Source organism: Magallana gigas, chromosome 8 (assembly GCF_963853765.1).
Source record: "Magallana gigas chromosome 8, xbMagGiga1.1, whole genome shotgun sequence".
Lineage (NCBI taxonomy): Eukaryota > Metazoa > Mollusca > Bivalvia > Ostreida > Ostreidae > Magallana > Magallana gigas.
Genome location: NC_088860.1, coordinates 24327219 through 24344006, shown reverse-complemented (window position 1 = coordinate 24344006; position 16788 = coordinate 24327219). Strand labels below are relative to the sequence as shown.

Below are 16788 nucleotides of genomic sequence, written 5' to 3'. Positions count from 1 at the left end.
ATGGTACATGTACTAACATGCAAAGATTGTATCCATGCATATGGACACTGTAACCATGCATTCTTGGCCTTTTTGCATATTTGGCTCCGCCCATGATGCCCCGGGTTGATTAGGTCATAAACTTTCCAATTTCGATTCCTCTTATTCTAAAGATTCTTCAAACTAAAAATGGTTACAATTGGCCATCTGTTAATGAGGGAAAAAGTTTTAAATGTGAAATTGTTAACGGACGACGATGGACGAAGACCAATAGCAAAACGTCACCTCTGTGACTCAGGTGACTCAAAGAAAAAAAAAGCCAGTTAAACATGAAATTATATATAAATATTTCAAGATAAGTCGAATTTAAATTTTAAGGTGACTCGACACACCAGTAAATTATTTGATGGATCGATAAAGAATTACTCTTGAAATATGATTTTACAAAATTGAGACCAGTGAAAATTTTGGGTGAGGATAAACCCGTACGACTTTTTTTTTTTCATTTACTGATCTTATAATGCATATCAATTACTCAGAACTTTATTTGATATTCTCTCCTCACAAGACATCTTTTATCTTAGTTGATAAATGAAATGACAACTGCAATGTTTTAATAATTTACAAACATTTTTGCTTATACAATTTATAAAAAACGGGAAAATGGAATTTTTATGAAGACCATTATAATTAAAGGTAACATGCATATTTTGGAGGTACTTATAAGAAAAATAATTTGTCAAGACATAAGTTTTGGAGCTTTTTAATTTTGCCAGATGCCATTATATTAAAAATTGATATTAAATAAAAGAATTTAACCAAAACACAGCTTGGTTAGAATTGAACCCACTTAAACTCTGTTTGCTGATTTGTCAAAACTAGATACATTGAGATACATTTAAATCCGATTGAAAATAAAATCATGATAAAATATATTTATTAATGTGGCTATAATGCCCTATGAGACTATGGTTGGAGCAGAAATCAAAAATTAATATATATTGTTTATTACTCTATCAGCGCTGACAGCTGATGTTTACATGCTTCTATCGTTACATGAAAAAAATACAAAAACGTAAAGTATACATGAGTAAATGCAAATTATTCATGGGCATAAAATCAATGCATATACAAGAAAAGGTAAGATATTTCCCCCCATGCCCTTCCAACACGGTTACACCTGTGGTTTCCTTTCTTATCACATTCAGGTGTACCGGTGTAAATTCCCTTTAAAGTTGTCAGAATGCATTTTGAAACTTACAAAAGACTACCCCAATCAATATTGCTGTTGAATCAAATCAAGCATATTTTCAATTAGCTCTTTCCAAACTGTGTTACCCTTAAAAGGAAAAACACTAAAGACATGAAACATTGAGATTTACAATAAAAGCATTACAAGCACTCACACACTTTGCTGAAACAAATGTTAACTCTCACTGAATTCATAGACTGCGACACTTCCCTTCGAACTGCCGACAAATAATTTGTTTGTGGTATCTTGGAATTTAAGACACGTTACATCTGTCATTCCTTCCATAATTTGTAAAAGTTTGCCATCCCTTGACAAGATATGGATATTGCTACTGCCGGAACCATATACGAATATATTTCCTTTGTAATCTGTAGTTAATTTGTACGGGTTCTTTAGTTTTTCATGATGATAAGTGAACAACACATTTCCCCTTAAATTTAGTTTTCTGACAATGTGTTCATAATAAGTACTACAAATCACATTATTTTCATTGTCTATTGCTACAACACTAAAACTACTTAGGCCAGATAAAAGTGTTTTTCGTTTTGTTGTAAGAAAACCATCAGTTATAATGTCAACAGATCTATCTGTACCAATGACGATTGTGTTTCCAGATGCAGCTATCCCGTAACAGCGACAATCAACAGGAACAGTTTCTACGGTTTCAAATGAAGTTGAGTCAAATTTTAAAATCGACTTTTTATTAGAAAGCGTCATGAGAATATCCATTCCGCGTGTACATACGCCCCAAGGCGATCCCAGTATTTTTGCTTCCTGTAAAATAACTCCATTTGTGTCAGAAAGGATGCATCTTCTCCCTCTATAGTCGGCTAAGAACAGATTACCATTACCCAAAAACCTCACTCCCATTATATAAGTTCCTGCTATTGTAAATTCAGAAATTTTGCTCACTTTCGCACACGTATAGTCAATATTCTCCATATTTAAAGAAACTTGATCTACAATCTCATCCGCAAACACATCAGCAAGACAAGGCAATTCAATTAGCTTTTTTACATCGTCTAATATTTTAGTTTTAATACAAATCTCTAACTTCGTGTATTTCAATCTTTGTAGATTTTCATGAATGTTCTTCAGTTTGATGTATGATAATACCCTTTTGGTTTCTGATGCTGTCTCATTCGACAGATTCTTTAACAATATTTCTTTCCAATATTCAAGATAGAGACACCTTTGCTCGAAAGATTCCACAGACTTTTGAAGTTTGGAATTGCTTTTTTTTGATAATCTGGAGAGTTCATTCAAATGTTCTTCCTCCAGTTTTTTTACGACTTGAATAATATTTGTGGTAAATTCCAATAATTCTTTTGTAAATTTGTCAACTTTGTCGTCATTACGCTTCATGTTTGTTCTTTCTTCTCCAATAATGCCTTTTAATTTCGTACCAAATTCCTCCATTCCGCTCTGCAAAACTTTGACTTTTTCAGGTTCTATGAAATCCCTACAAATTTCCTCGAGTTGACAGAAACTTGTACAACTGCTATGCTCTTTGGTTACACAAGCAGAGCAACATGGGAGGAAATGTTTTCTACAAAATAGTTCAAATTTACGACCACTGTGGGCCTCGCATATTTCAAGCGTATCTGGAATTTGAGAAATACCTGACCATTCGGTGATAGAAATCACTACATGATGGCGAGAAGGTCGAGGTTTTTTGTGATGCTTTGTACACTCTTCACAAAGCGCCTCGGAACAATCCTTGCACCAGCTATTTGCCTTCAACTCTTCTCCGTCTTCTTGGCATGGTTTGCACAAAATAACCGGAACACCTATTAGAGAGGTAAGGAACTTGTTTTCTGGAAATTTCGTTGCCCATTCGTCAACAGAATACTGATCTATTTCTCCTGGTGCCGGAATAAAGACGCGACACAGAGGACACAGAAAACCGAGGGACGTGTCACAGTCTCCACATGACGATTTAATGTGGGTTGACAGACACGTTTGACAGAAGGAGTGTGAACAATGTAAACTCACTGGTGATTTATATTGTTCTAAGCAAATCGAACATAAAGATACCTCAGGGGTAAAATCCCGTTCTTGTGTCTCTGATGTTGCCATGATAATCAAAACGAAAGAATTAAATCAATTTCGATTTGTTTCTTTACAGCCCGAACCCGATCAAAATTTTCAAGCTGACGATTCTTTGCAGATGATAATTCAAATTCTACAAAGAATATTTCCCCCATATTTTATGAAGATCTAAAACCAATTCTTCCAACTGTGTTCCCTTTCTGGACAAAGGTGTTTTGGCATAAACATAATAAAAATGAACATTATTCAATTCATACAAGAAATATCGAACCAATAACGTTACCTTATCAACCTTATTTTTTGTAGTAAAGACAGTCTCTATTTTTCTCTGGCCCCCCTTTTTTTTTTTATTCGATTTTTCCATATTTTTTCTCTGAGCCAAAAACATCAGAAATCTATCCAAAATAGGATCCCCTCCTCAAACCGTGTTCCTTTTGTGACCCCAAAATGTTACTGAATGACAAAATGCTTTAAACTCTATGCCATTTTTTGAAAATCAAACATTCTTATTATCAAATAAAAAATCATTTTGTTGCTTGTTTTATGCTAAAATTTGAACTCTTCATGTGGTATCTTTTTAAGGGGTTCAGGCCAACATAAAACATATATATAATACGTTTGTACAAGCTTGTCTCCATAATAATTTCACATGATGTGTTGTTTCAGTTCTGTAAGAAAAGGTGTTAAAAATTATTTTTTTCTAATCCTTCCTGACCCATATTTTTTCGATATAAAATCCAAAAAATTCTATCGTTGATTTGTCAGTCTATTTTCGTTTTCCTTTTAATTGTGTGCAATGCTAAATTACGATAAAATCTAAATATCAACCTAAATTTCCAATTTATTGTAAAGATATATCCAATATACAGAGCTCACAACTCAACAGACGTGCATTATTTACTATATACTAAGTGCAACTGTACCGGTTGATTGAAATTTTACTCCATGGAGCCAATACGTTCGCTTCAAAATTTGTAAACTGAAAGTTGTCAAACCTTGTTTAATTTCGAATGAATTCGTTTGACATAACGTATCGTCTAAATTTGCAACAATTTAAAATCCAAATTATTCCAAACGGATAAAATTAGTATATTTCCCCTTCATATTTTTACCTCTTGATTCCGCAAATCACTTATTATGAATTTGCATGTGACTGTACAGAACCAGTTTTAGAAACATCAAGATACCTCATACAAATCCAAAAATATATATGTCAATAATAAAAATAAATTTGTAAATGAATTAATCTATTTAAACGAATATGCGCAATGAGTAAAAAGAATGTTGACGTCATACACTTTGCTGTATTGTAATTTATAACCACAAATAATATAAATAGCTGTTATATAATACTAAACAAAAGTACACCATTCAGTTCTTTTAGTATTTTGATTTATTTTTTAGTCATCAAGCATGAATCCTGGATTTCCCCCCAATATGAATTCTGTCCTAGTTTCCAATGGGAAGATTTCAAAATCATGAATGTGAATGTGATCCATGAACCTAGATCCGCATTGTAATTTGCTATGTAGATCCGTTAATAAATGCGTGCACAATTTTTTAAAATTACTTCATAATCGTAGATGTTTATATCTTTTGCACTGATTATAAAATCATTTTGCAGATATTATCCCCCCCCCCTTTCCAAATTATGCACGTTTCCTTATTTATAAATCATACACCAGTGAGAATTATGAAATTAAGGATGTATATTAGTTTTAAGTTTATTGTCTTATCACAATAAATAATTAAAAAGAATCCGTTTTTTACTGAGTTCTCAATTTGTAGTGTATAAACTATTTTTGACAATTTAGATAAATTAATCATTATGATGTTTGTGAAATGAGCCAACGCATAATCGAACTCAAACAGTAAAATGACAGAGGTTGAACTTAAGGGTAATGACATGTGTTAATATATTAGATATGTTTTAATAGTCATTAAATAAATTGTTTTAAGCCATAACTTGGAGATAAGAGGGATGGTTTTAATCAAAACACGTATAATTATAAGTATTTCATTTTAAATTAAATCATTAAATGTAGATCGAAAGAAGCAGCTGACGCTTGTTAATGTCTCCGACTGATGGTTTGTAAAAATAACATTTTGTCCCCTTTTGCTATGATAAAGAAATTTACTATGCCTGATTATGAATATTGTACTATGTACTTGTAATAGAAGATATTATTAGTAGTATAAGAAAGCTATTTAAGCATCCGGCCACTTTTGTAATCTTCCTCTTCTTTATTAAGTTTTGTGTGAACCGTTTTCCCATTTTCACATTTTAATGTTTTATAATCACGGAAATCACAAATTTGTTCATAAAGATAACCATTATAGAATCAAGCCATAGCTGTAATTCAATATCGGGTATTATATATAAAATTTACTAGTTTTTTTTTTTTTACAATTCATTAACAAACAAATCTACACAGGACAAACAGATCAAGCAGAACCTTTTTCATTCAAGCTAAATGAATTAGTACAGAATGAAACTTCAGATGATGCTTAGTGTTCTTGATCTTTCATTTTATACATGTACAAATAATAAAGCAATTTCCCATCATTTATATATTTTTCTGTAAATGTATTAACAAAGGTACATGTAATGAGATCAAATATACGTCTTAGATTTTATTAATGCTCCGCCGTGATTGTGATGTCCTTATTAATCGCTCACAAACATGTGGTTCCGGTACAAATAGAACAGTCCGGAAGCAGAGAATACTCGTCCGGAAGTCAGATGTACCCCCGTACATTAAGAGATCCTCATCCGGACCAGGGGTCACAATAGTGAAATCCCACTTGTCTCCTAGTCGTTTGGAAAATGTCTGCTCCCCTAGTCGAAGGCTGTGTAACAGCGGTGAAATAATGCGAAATCTGACGTAACTTCGTGCAGGAAGGAATCGTTTCTTGGGCTCCACGAGAGTAATCATGAACTGTTGAACCACTGGAAACGCGATCGGGAATGGCATAAAAGGCACGTAACCGTGTTTACACGTGATAAGATAATGAATGGCTGGAACGACAGACCCATTGGGCATTTTCTTCGAAATAGTTAGTTTGTAATTTCCTCTTTTAGGTAAGCGCGCTATGGCAACGATAGACCTTGAGTCAGTTTGGATGAGGACGCTATTGGCCACCTCGTCTACGTCATCTGAAGACTGCAGCCTGGGAACTATCTCCATCGCCTCCCACACTGGCACGTACAGGTCTATCTCCCCACATGCGGCCTCGTACCACCACTGGTATACGATTGCTTTCTCGAAACCTATATCTTGATAATAGAGCTCTGGGCCCCAAATACCGTGAGAGGGAAACAACTCCATGTCTTTGGACACTTGCAAACATTTCACAATATACGTAGCCACTTTTCCGAATTCGTTATCCTTCGAATACATTTTGGCAAATATTCGAAGAATGTAAGTAGCGATAGTTGGTAGCCTTAGTTTTATTTTGACCCCGTCATGCCCCATACGTTCCGCCATCGTGTACTGATCTTGAACTACGTTGTCAAACTGGTATATTTCTTCCATTTCACATGAAACGTCTTCGATTGGAATACTCGGTCCACTGATGATAATGGTTGTTTCGCCGATGACTTCTATCAGGGTCTCTCCGTGTGTGACTAGACCAATTCCGTTCTCCATGGCATATTCGTGAATAATCGCTCTCCTGGAAAATGTTTCCAGATCCATCGTTTCGTCTACCAGCTGCCATTGTTTACTAGTTTCCAAATCGTCGTTCATGTAAGGGAAATGCTTTACACCAAAAAAGTCCGGATTTGTCAAGAAATAGAAGTCGTTACATAACCATTGGAACTTCCCGGTGTCGTCTATGTAGCCTGCATCCCACGTGCAGTCCACGAAACGCCACTCGTCCCCAATGTGAACCACATTCCACGCATGGTTGATTTCCGAAGACTGCAAATCGAACGCCACCTCCTCAATATTTGTGTCATCTTTCCCATAACCCTCTATAGTTCTTACTGGTATTCCAATGGATCTTTAAAATAAAGATAAAAATGACTATACTACGGGTTTTACAATGCACATTAATGGACGTCATACTTAATACTATACAATTTCTCGTTGAGTTGTTAGTATTGCATTTGTGAAACTCACCTACACATTGCTGCAAATAAGTTACAATAACCAAGGTAACCAGTACATTTCTTTCTCAGAACATCTTCTGCGGAGGATTTCCCAAATTCTCGCGTTTGAAAACCTTGAACATCAAACCTGCCAAAAAAAAACCAACAACTCAAACCACGACATTAATTTAATAAACCATATCAGACCTACATGTTAGTACATACTAGTACATAGTATAGCTATGGTATATTTTGACTAACCTTATATTAGTTGTGATCCATCGGTGAATGGCCTTTACCTTTTCCACTCTCTCATCGAAATCGCTCGTCAGATGGTCCGTCAACGAGGGAACGGAAACACACGCATCAGCGGGAGTCTGTCAAATACACAGTCCTATAATATTGTTTCTATATCAAAAAAGGGGGGCTTATACATATGTTGGGTTCCACTTCAAATCTAGTACATTTTATTATTGTCGCTAGTTTTTACAGTGTTTGCGTTTACTTTTTATGCTCTTGTTTTCAAAACGCTGAAACTAACTAACTAAATATAACAATAGAAGATTTGCGAAAAATCTAAAATATAAGGTGCTTTCGGTGTGGAAAAAATTAAATTTGGATGGTTTTCTTCTATTTTTGTAATGTAAGGTCGGCTATAGAAAAATTCTATAACTTTTATCATTAAGAAAGCTGGAAGGTCGTAGCCATTTTTTTAAAGACTATTTTAACATTCTTTAGAAGAATAACTATATAAAAGATATATTTAAAAAACTCTTTGAAAGCTAAACTATATGTATTTCTTGACTAAATAATTATTATATTTCATAGCTTAACAAATAATATATAAACCTTTAAAGGAGCATGGTCACGATTTTGTTCAAATTTTGTTTGTCTGTTTTTTTTTATTTACAATGCTTTAGGAATGCATTTCTAATGATCAAATGAAATTTGGGTGCCAGTCAATGAGTATTAAGCAAGATACAGGGCTCACAATTCTTCGTATTGTAAACAAGGCTCGTGCCCTGTTTTTGTTTACATAGGTTCAATATACCGATAAAAAAAATCTTTTTCAAGCTGATTTGTCTATATTCTTAATTATTTTAAGCATAAATAAACAGTTCCCAACGATTAGCACATTCATTTGAGGTCTTAAACTGGAATTTTCACTTCAACATTCAAAATGTAAACAACATTGCGAAGAATTGTAAACTCTGTAACTCGCTTATAGTTCAACAAATGACACCCACATTTTGGTTCCCTTTTAAAAATGCCTTACTAAAGCATTGTAAACATTAAAATCGAATAATTTTCGACCAAAATCGTGACCTATGCCCCTTTAAGGTACATCAGGCGGTTAATTTTGTTGACTATTCGCCCTCCTTAAAATCACAAAGGTTTACCTCACTGACATGCACATCTATTAACTCTAGTATATCCGGCGATGGCAAAATATCATCCTTCGTTTTGGTATTTGGCCCAGGTGGTATAAGCATGTCTTCATCATTCTGTAAAAATGATGTAAAAAGAAATACCTAGAAAATAGACAAGGCATTTTTTTTTTAAAATATCAAATACGTTGTGACTTGGTATATATTCCATGTACATCTTTAATATGGAGTTTGTATTAATTTATTACTTCGTCCGTGTAATGGGATATCATTGTGTTCATATTTTTGGGTTTCCTATCCATGTCAAATTCTCCAGTCATCGACAAAAAAGCCATGGTGCTCACATGAAGAAGTGATCTAAAAACTGACATTCTATATCTATTTGATATATTTGATATATTACTATATGATATATGTTTGCGAACCCAACTGTTCAAATAATACAATAAATACTTCTGTAAATATGAATTCCTAGAAAAACGGAGGGAAAGAAAACAGCTTAATTCGTGAAGCATGGATAAGAAACATGCACGGGTAAACGACATGTTGCTCGTGAACTGATTGGATAGAATATCTTATCTTATATTGAATTTTAAATTATTCGGTCGGTCATTAGCTTGGATTCCATGATCTAATGAATGCGATCACATGTAAACTGTATACCGGTGTGATACCATTGTTTACGCTAATTTATACTTCAATACTTTCATTTTGTCTCATAACGAATGAAAAAAAAAGAGTTTACCACCTATTGGCAACGTAGTTCTATCCAAAGTCGATACATGAAAATACTTTCTCGATTGGAAATGTTTTTTTAATTATTTCCTATCATTATTAATAAATGAAGAGATATAATTGACTTCATGGTAAACGTAAATGTCATGTACATTGTATAATACCGAATCTTTGTATCTTAGTCCCAGAAAACGGATGGGAGTACGTGTTCTTTCTGACATATAAAGACTGAAATTTGAATAACATGTTCTTTAAATTCCCACGTAAAAAGACTGATGGTTGTATAACAGGCGTTTATCTAGCACATGGACTGTGCACTCATACATTATGGATACATGTATTTGGAACATACCGGGTATACAGCGAATTAAGAGGGCTGGATATGGTTGTTGCCATATTTAAGCTAAATTTACCTCTTTTAGTAGAAGAGCTCTGTAAAAAGATAATTGGATTTTTATCTTTATCAAATAACAGTTCATGGTTTTAAATATCATATTTAAAACTTTAAGGCAGATCAGGCCCCGGGGCCATAAAACTTAGACGAGCTCACTTTTGATCTCAGTCTCACTTTTCCACTATATGTTTCTTTTGTAAAAGTGAGACTTAGATCAAAAGTAAGCTCGTCTAAGTTTTATGGCCCCAGGGCCTGATCGTTAATTTGTTGACCATCGATATCCAGCCTCCTTAAGAGATAAGTACATGTATCTTCTGGTGCATAACCCTTAACATGTGATGGTCATGATCTTCTTTATTATATGATATTGTTTGGATAGATAGATAGATAGATAGATAGATAGATAGATAGATAGATAGATAGATAGATAGATAGATAGATAGATAGATAGATAGATAGATAGATAGATGGATGGATGGATGGATGGATGGATGGATGGATGGATGGATGGATGGATGGATGGATGGATGGATGGATGGATGGATGGATGGATAGATAGATAGATAGATAGATAGATAGATAGATAGATATATAGATAGATAGATAGATAGATAGATGGATAAATAGATAGATAGATAGATAGATAGATAGATAGATAGATAGATAGATAGATAGATAGATAGATAGATAGATAGATAGATAGATAGATAGATAGATAGATAGATATGTTTACATAATTATAAAAGATTACAGTTACTACTAACATTATTGGTAGCCCTATTGAAAGCGGACTTTATGGTGGAGCGTTCTCTGAGCGCAGCCGCGAATTGTCGGTTTGTCGTCTGCTTGGTAGGACACGACCCCATGATGGAAACAGCTCTACTTCCGGCTCAGCTGAAAGAAAACAACATTAAGTTACATGAACATCCGTAGAATTTTTATTTGAATTTAAAGATAGAGATACACATGTACTTAGTGTAAACGCACCTTGCTGAATAAAAGGATTGTTATTAAGGGACTAGCATTATCCTCGTTAAGTTCTTATAAAACTGTAAATAATACCAAGCCTTTGGCGATGGTGAATATACTGGTTAGAATTATTCATAAATCTATTTAAACAACACACCGAAAATTACAGATTAATCACCGTTAATCTTCTTAAAAATGCACAAACAGCCCGTCTAGTACTTAACATTTAAACAGGGGAGGAAAAAAAACTAAACCAATTTGCATAATCAACAATTATGAAGAATTTAATCTAGTTTTTTTTGTACACTATCTCTGAATTCGCCAGTGGTATCTAATAATTTATTAAGTGCAAGCGTTTCCGTCATTTTTTTGCTATGATATCAAACTTTTTTGTTGAATGATAACGAACTTTGTCATAAAAATTACTATAGCATCCTTGAGAAAAACATAATTAAAACACCAACCTCCAAAACATCTTCTGGAACAGTGGAACAACAGAAACACGTAAACTATATATATGCACTACTCACAAAATCTACCTGAAATCGGTTAATAGGCGCTCTTTACAATGTGCCTGCACGTATATAAACTGCAGAACATACTTCAATTTAATTAAAGTCTTAAGTTCTATACTCATTGCCAAAAAACAAGGCATTGCCAATCGTTCTAATGTTTTAACAGGGACCGGTCAATGACAACTATACATTTCTATTAGTAAGTATATATATGTGGTATCGTGGCCATTCAACACTGGTTTAATTTTTTAATTTAAATAGAATAAGAGCGGATTTATGAATGATTTCATGAGGACCGTTTGAAAAATGTTTGAATTGAAATTTTGCCTAATATCCTTAATAATTAATAGTTCAAAAATTTAGAAAACAAAATGCATAAAATGAAATGGAAAACATTAAAACAGGGAACAGGATTTTTTTCATTGCTGGTAAAAAAAATTTCATCGCGTTATATATTTTTTAACACCTGACTCGATAATTAACAAAAACAAACGCGTGACATTTGCTTGATAAATTCAGTTATTGGAAAAGATTCGGTTTATTTTCTCAACAAATTTTCTCTCATGAAGAACCAGCATGTAAAATATGAAAACTGTGATAGCTGTTTTCCTTCGGACTGAAATGCCACCTTTTCATTGCTTCAGACATAGCACGTGACTGCCTCATATATCTTTATGTCCGTTCGGTGAGAATTAATGTTCGGCAATATGGCAAACGCTTCGCCTTTGAATAAGCAACCCAACATTGTAAGCAAACAAGGATGCATCGAAGATTTGCAAAGGGTATTTGAAAAGTGAGAATGGTAATCTTGAGGAGTTTGATTGTGTAAAAATGGACGAGATGCTACTGACAAAGGCCACATGTATTTGCGTGGATCATTGCATTTTGTGAATAGTGTCTCATAGAAAAGTCATCGGGAAAACAGAACACTTATTTTATAATAATTTTGTTACTGACTGACTACAGCAATATATCGGGTTGATCAAACTCATAGACGGCGAGGCGAATAGTCAGTCAGTAACAAACCTAATAAGTAATAACATTTCACATTATGAAGGTGTGCATGTTCAAGCATGATCCAGGGGTCATATAATTCACAATATCTTTAAAGAACTCTTGCTACATATTATAATGAATAAATGCAATTATACAGTTTTATTCCAGATCCCCGGGGAATGAAGTGGAATATAAAGGGTTATTTTAGTGACTTAGCCGAGCTTAAATCTATTTTAATAATACCCGGCACTTTAGAGCTTTATTTGGACATAAGGTCCTGATATCCCTTATAATATGTTTATATCTATTTTTTTAAACACAAGTACTTTTATCTTATACAACATTTTTAAAGAATGTGCAACTGAAAAGATACTGTTTTGAAGCCACGCAATATCACCCTCGTTACATTTTTAAAAAAAAAAACAACATTTCTTGTGATATAATCGGAAGCGTTCTCTAGTAACAGCATGATTATTATATTTATATCATATATTTATATATAATATATTTTAAAATTATTTTAACAGCAAGAAAATAAATATTTCTGGAGGGGGGGGGGGTCCTCTTGGTAATTTTTGTTTAAAAATATTCAAACATTTATTACACACTAGTTAAAGGTCGTTCAGGAAGATTTGATATTTATAACAACGGTCAAAATAGGTTCTTAACGCCATGGTATATATATCATCCGTGACGTCACAAACATCTGACAGGTGTTAATGAAAGAATCCATTTTAAAGAGAAGGATTTCACCTCTTCATACTGATGCGTGTTGAGCGACGGTCAGGTAAGCTCTTATAGAGATCTAGAGAAAGAAGTTTATCTCATTCTTTATGTTTGACGGGCATATTTTCTATCCTATTTTAATTCTTTTTCCAGGCAAATGTTTGGCTGTAAAATTCGCACAGTTATGATTTCTATTTGCTGAAGAAAAAAATCTTCATTTGACATAGATGTGACGTATTTTGTCATTAAGTATTACCAATTAGTTTAATCATGTATCTTGATTTGGCTGCAGACTACTCATTATCTTAATACGGACAAAAAATCTACAGCCGCTGGTGTCATAATGTCTTTATAATACATGTATTTTTAATTATAAGATGAATACATGTATAATAGATATTATGTCAATATAGATATTTTTTTGAATATCTTTATTGAAGTTGACATGTCATACACCCCTTTTGACTTCACTGAACAGAAGACTAAAAGAGAGAGAGAGAGAGAGAGAGAGAGAGAGAGAGAGAGAGAGAGAGAGAGAGAGAGAGAGAGAGAGAGAGTCATTTCTTTAGGACAATGCCTAATTATGCTTATAATATTACAGGTCAAAAATGAAGCTCTTTTTGTACGGAACTGTACTAGCCACTGTTGCCGTCAGTATCATCAGATCTCAATGTCTCCGACATTATGCAATCTACACGGTGCGGATCGGAAACTGCCTGCCAAGGCGCGTCCTCATCAGGGCTTGTAAGGGAGGCTGCTTCACACACGCCCGACCTTCCCAAACATCGCCATCAGAAGTTATACGTTTCTGCCAGTGTTGCCAACAGGATGACGTCATACAGACCAGGGCGTTACTTCGGTGTCCCTCGGACGGAAGTTCTTCGCAATTTCGGTTAGTCCCGTACCCTATCAACATGGCGGGATCATGCAGATGTCGGCCTTGTTCTGTTTTGCCCGATACTATTGTGCCATCTGAAGGAGAAATACTTCACCGGTCGATTCGGGAAGCAAATGCAACAATTGATTTCATTCAATAGTTTTATAAATAAATGTAATTTTATAATTTTGTAAAGTTTCGCGTCTTTTTTTTCAGAAGAGAAATGCAAGATTTGTCTAGTAATATATATTTTCTATAACAATACTTGCAGAATTTATTATATTAAAAGGCTGGGAAAATGATCAGAATTTAGATTGGTGTTCTACAAAAAGTCAGGTAGCGATTTGAGCTCAAATCTATTTTTCTTTTTCTGGTGTTTATTTAAGCATTAAATGCATATTGTTTGGGTGTCGTCGATCCTATAACACACCAAGGCTGTGCAGACAAATTGAATACCGTGCGTTAGCGCGGTATGATAGTTTGTCTGCACAGTCTTGCCTATGACATCCAAACAATTCTATTTATATTAGGCATAATATTGATATTTATTTGTGTAAAGGATTCGTGTATCGTCGTTTTAAAGCTACATGTAATATATATACGTTCTTAGTCAGGGATATGAAACAAACATGGAACAGCCATACTAGCATGCCATTTAGCTCGCTTCCGCGACTTTTTAAAAAACATTTAAATGATATAAAATAAAGAGAAGCTGTGTATTTCTGCGGGGCTAGCTTTTAACGTCTAGTCAACCAGACATCATTTATTCAAAATGTCATGATGCCAATCAATATATTATAAAACTCTGATTTTTCATTTTAAAATGCCTATTAATTAAATATCATTTTATGTGTGTATTTTTATAGTTCAACAGAGACGTTTTGGCAATTTAAATTACATGTAATTTCCAAGGAACTATTTTTAAATAATTGGGACTGCATAATTTCCGCACTTCGGGTACAATGAATATTACTGTGAATAACAATCAACAAGCGTCAAAGAATGGCTGAAACCAAATATGTATTTCTAAAATACGAAGAGCTGAAACGGGTAAGATCGGTTTATTGCATAATGGAAAAATTCTTTCACATACTTATTGGGCAAAGTGGCGTCAGCTTCAAGTCTAATATACATGTAATAAATTAATAATTATTATTCATAAGCATTATAAATAATGCATACTGCAGTCCGTGTTTAAATATTTAATATACTAAACTCAAAATGTTTTCCGTTGGAATTATTATTTACAAAAGTGTCCGAACCCCCCCCCCCCCCCAAAAAAAAAAATAAGTGTTTTCCGAGTACCGTTAGCTGCTTTGTAAACACTGAAAGAGTATGAATTAGAACTATATAAGTTACACATCACAACAAAGCCAACTGTGCAATTTCAACGACGGGGAATCGAATGGCGTTAAGTATATAAAACAGGTATTTTCGTTTTGTTTTTCCAGTAAATTTAAATATGTTCTGAAAATAATCAGAGGCCCCCGAGTCATATCGCTCACCTGAAGAACGATTCTTTCATCTCTTTCTAAATTTTTTTAATATAAAAACTTGATAATGCATATAAAACAAAATGACCATGGGGAATTAACAATTGAATCTTATTATACTTAATCTTAAGGTACATGTATCAAGGATAAAGACTGAATGACAATTACCTACGACAAAAGGCAAAACACAAGTTAACTTTTGGGTAAACATACATTGAGGCCGTAAGATACATCAAATAACGTAGCTTGGTGATCCTGAGCCTAAAAATATCAAACAATTTCATTGTAAATATCTCATCAGGTCAATGTTACCTATTTCTAGGTGAACACATCTTGACGCCCTAGGAGGTATAAACAATAAATGAATTTTTGGTTCTGCAATTTGTAGCGTTCGAAAAGGATAGGTTTAAAAGATTTTCAACGTTACGTATAATCTTCAGAAGCTACTTTTAAGCTGACATACACAAGGTCGCAAAGTCCACCAATTGACACCTTGTATCAAAAGTATTTAATTAACATGTTTTCAAACTGAAAAGTAATTTAGAAAGTGCTTTAATGTTCGTGTAATATAAATGCAAATATTTTTTTAAAAAATGATATGAAAGTACATGTGTAAAAAGTAACTGTGCATTTCTGCGGAGCCATTATGAACGTCTAGTTCAACCAGACGTTTTTTCTTTGAGGGAATATTTATCAGAGACACCATGTGATTGAACGAAATAAAAATTAATGTCATTTTAAAAAAATATTCATAAACTTTAAGTAAAATGTAATCGTGAAATATGGTATTGCGATTTTTAGCATTCTAATCATTTTAAACAGTTTTCTGATGTACATAACTTTCTCCATATGTCTGTAAATGGATTGTTCATGTACTACAAAAGCTTGACCTATATCAAGTACATGTACATGTACTAGAATTTTTTTTAGAACAAATAGTTTGCGACCGTTCTTTTGATGCTTGCCTCAACTTTTTATGTAATCATATGTAATCATATTTATTTATTTGATCTTGATATATGAATTTGTGTAATTATAATACGTATGGACATTTTTACGTTTCTTTTCTTCATTGTGTATGTAAATATGTAGCTATGCATGTTCAATAACGCCTTGTGCCTCAAGAGTCCTTTCAATAACAGTTTTCATGAAGCGCAGACTGCGCATAACCAAGGACCGCGCACATCAATCACGTGGTGCCGTGAAATACTCCCTTTTTAGACCACGTGCCAAAAATCAATCATTTTTACTAAAACTACAAAATCTTCGGGGGGGGGGGGGGGGAACGAAGACACCAGGAAATGTAAATATTACAATTT

The 16788-nt window shown here is 33.7% G+C and overlaps 1 protein-coding gene across 1 annotated transcript; it reads right to left on the bottom strand.

The window, feature by feature from the left end:
• Positions 1-5667: 5667 nt before the first annotated feature.
• LOC105334277 (kyphoscoliosis peptidase) lies at positions 5668-10794 on the bottom strand. The gene is made up of 5 exons (XM_034472971.2): positions 10658-10794; positions 8777-8881; positions 7638-7753; positions 7408-7524; positions 5668-7288 (listed from the first exon to the last, which is right to left on the bottom strand). The coding sequence occupies exons 1-5, from the start codon at positions 10757-10759 to the stop codon at positions 5911-5913; spliced, it is 1818 nt and encodes a 605-aa protein (XP_034328862.2). The 5' UTR covers positions 10760-10794; the 3' UTR covers positions 5668-5910.
• Between the last annotated feature and the right edge of the window lie 5994 nt (positions 10795-16788).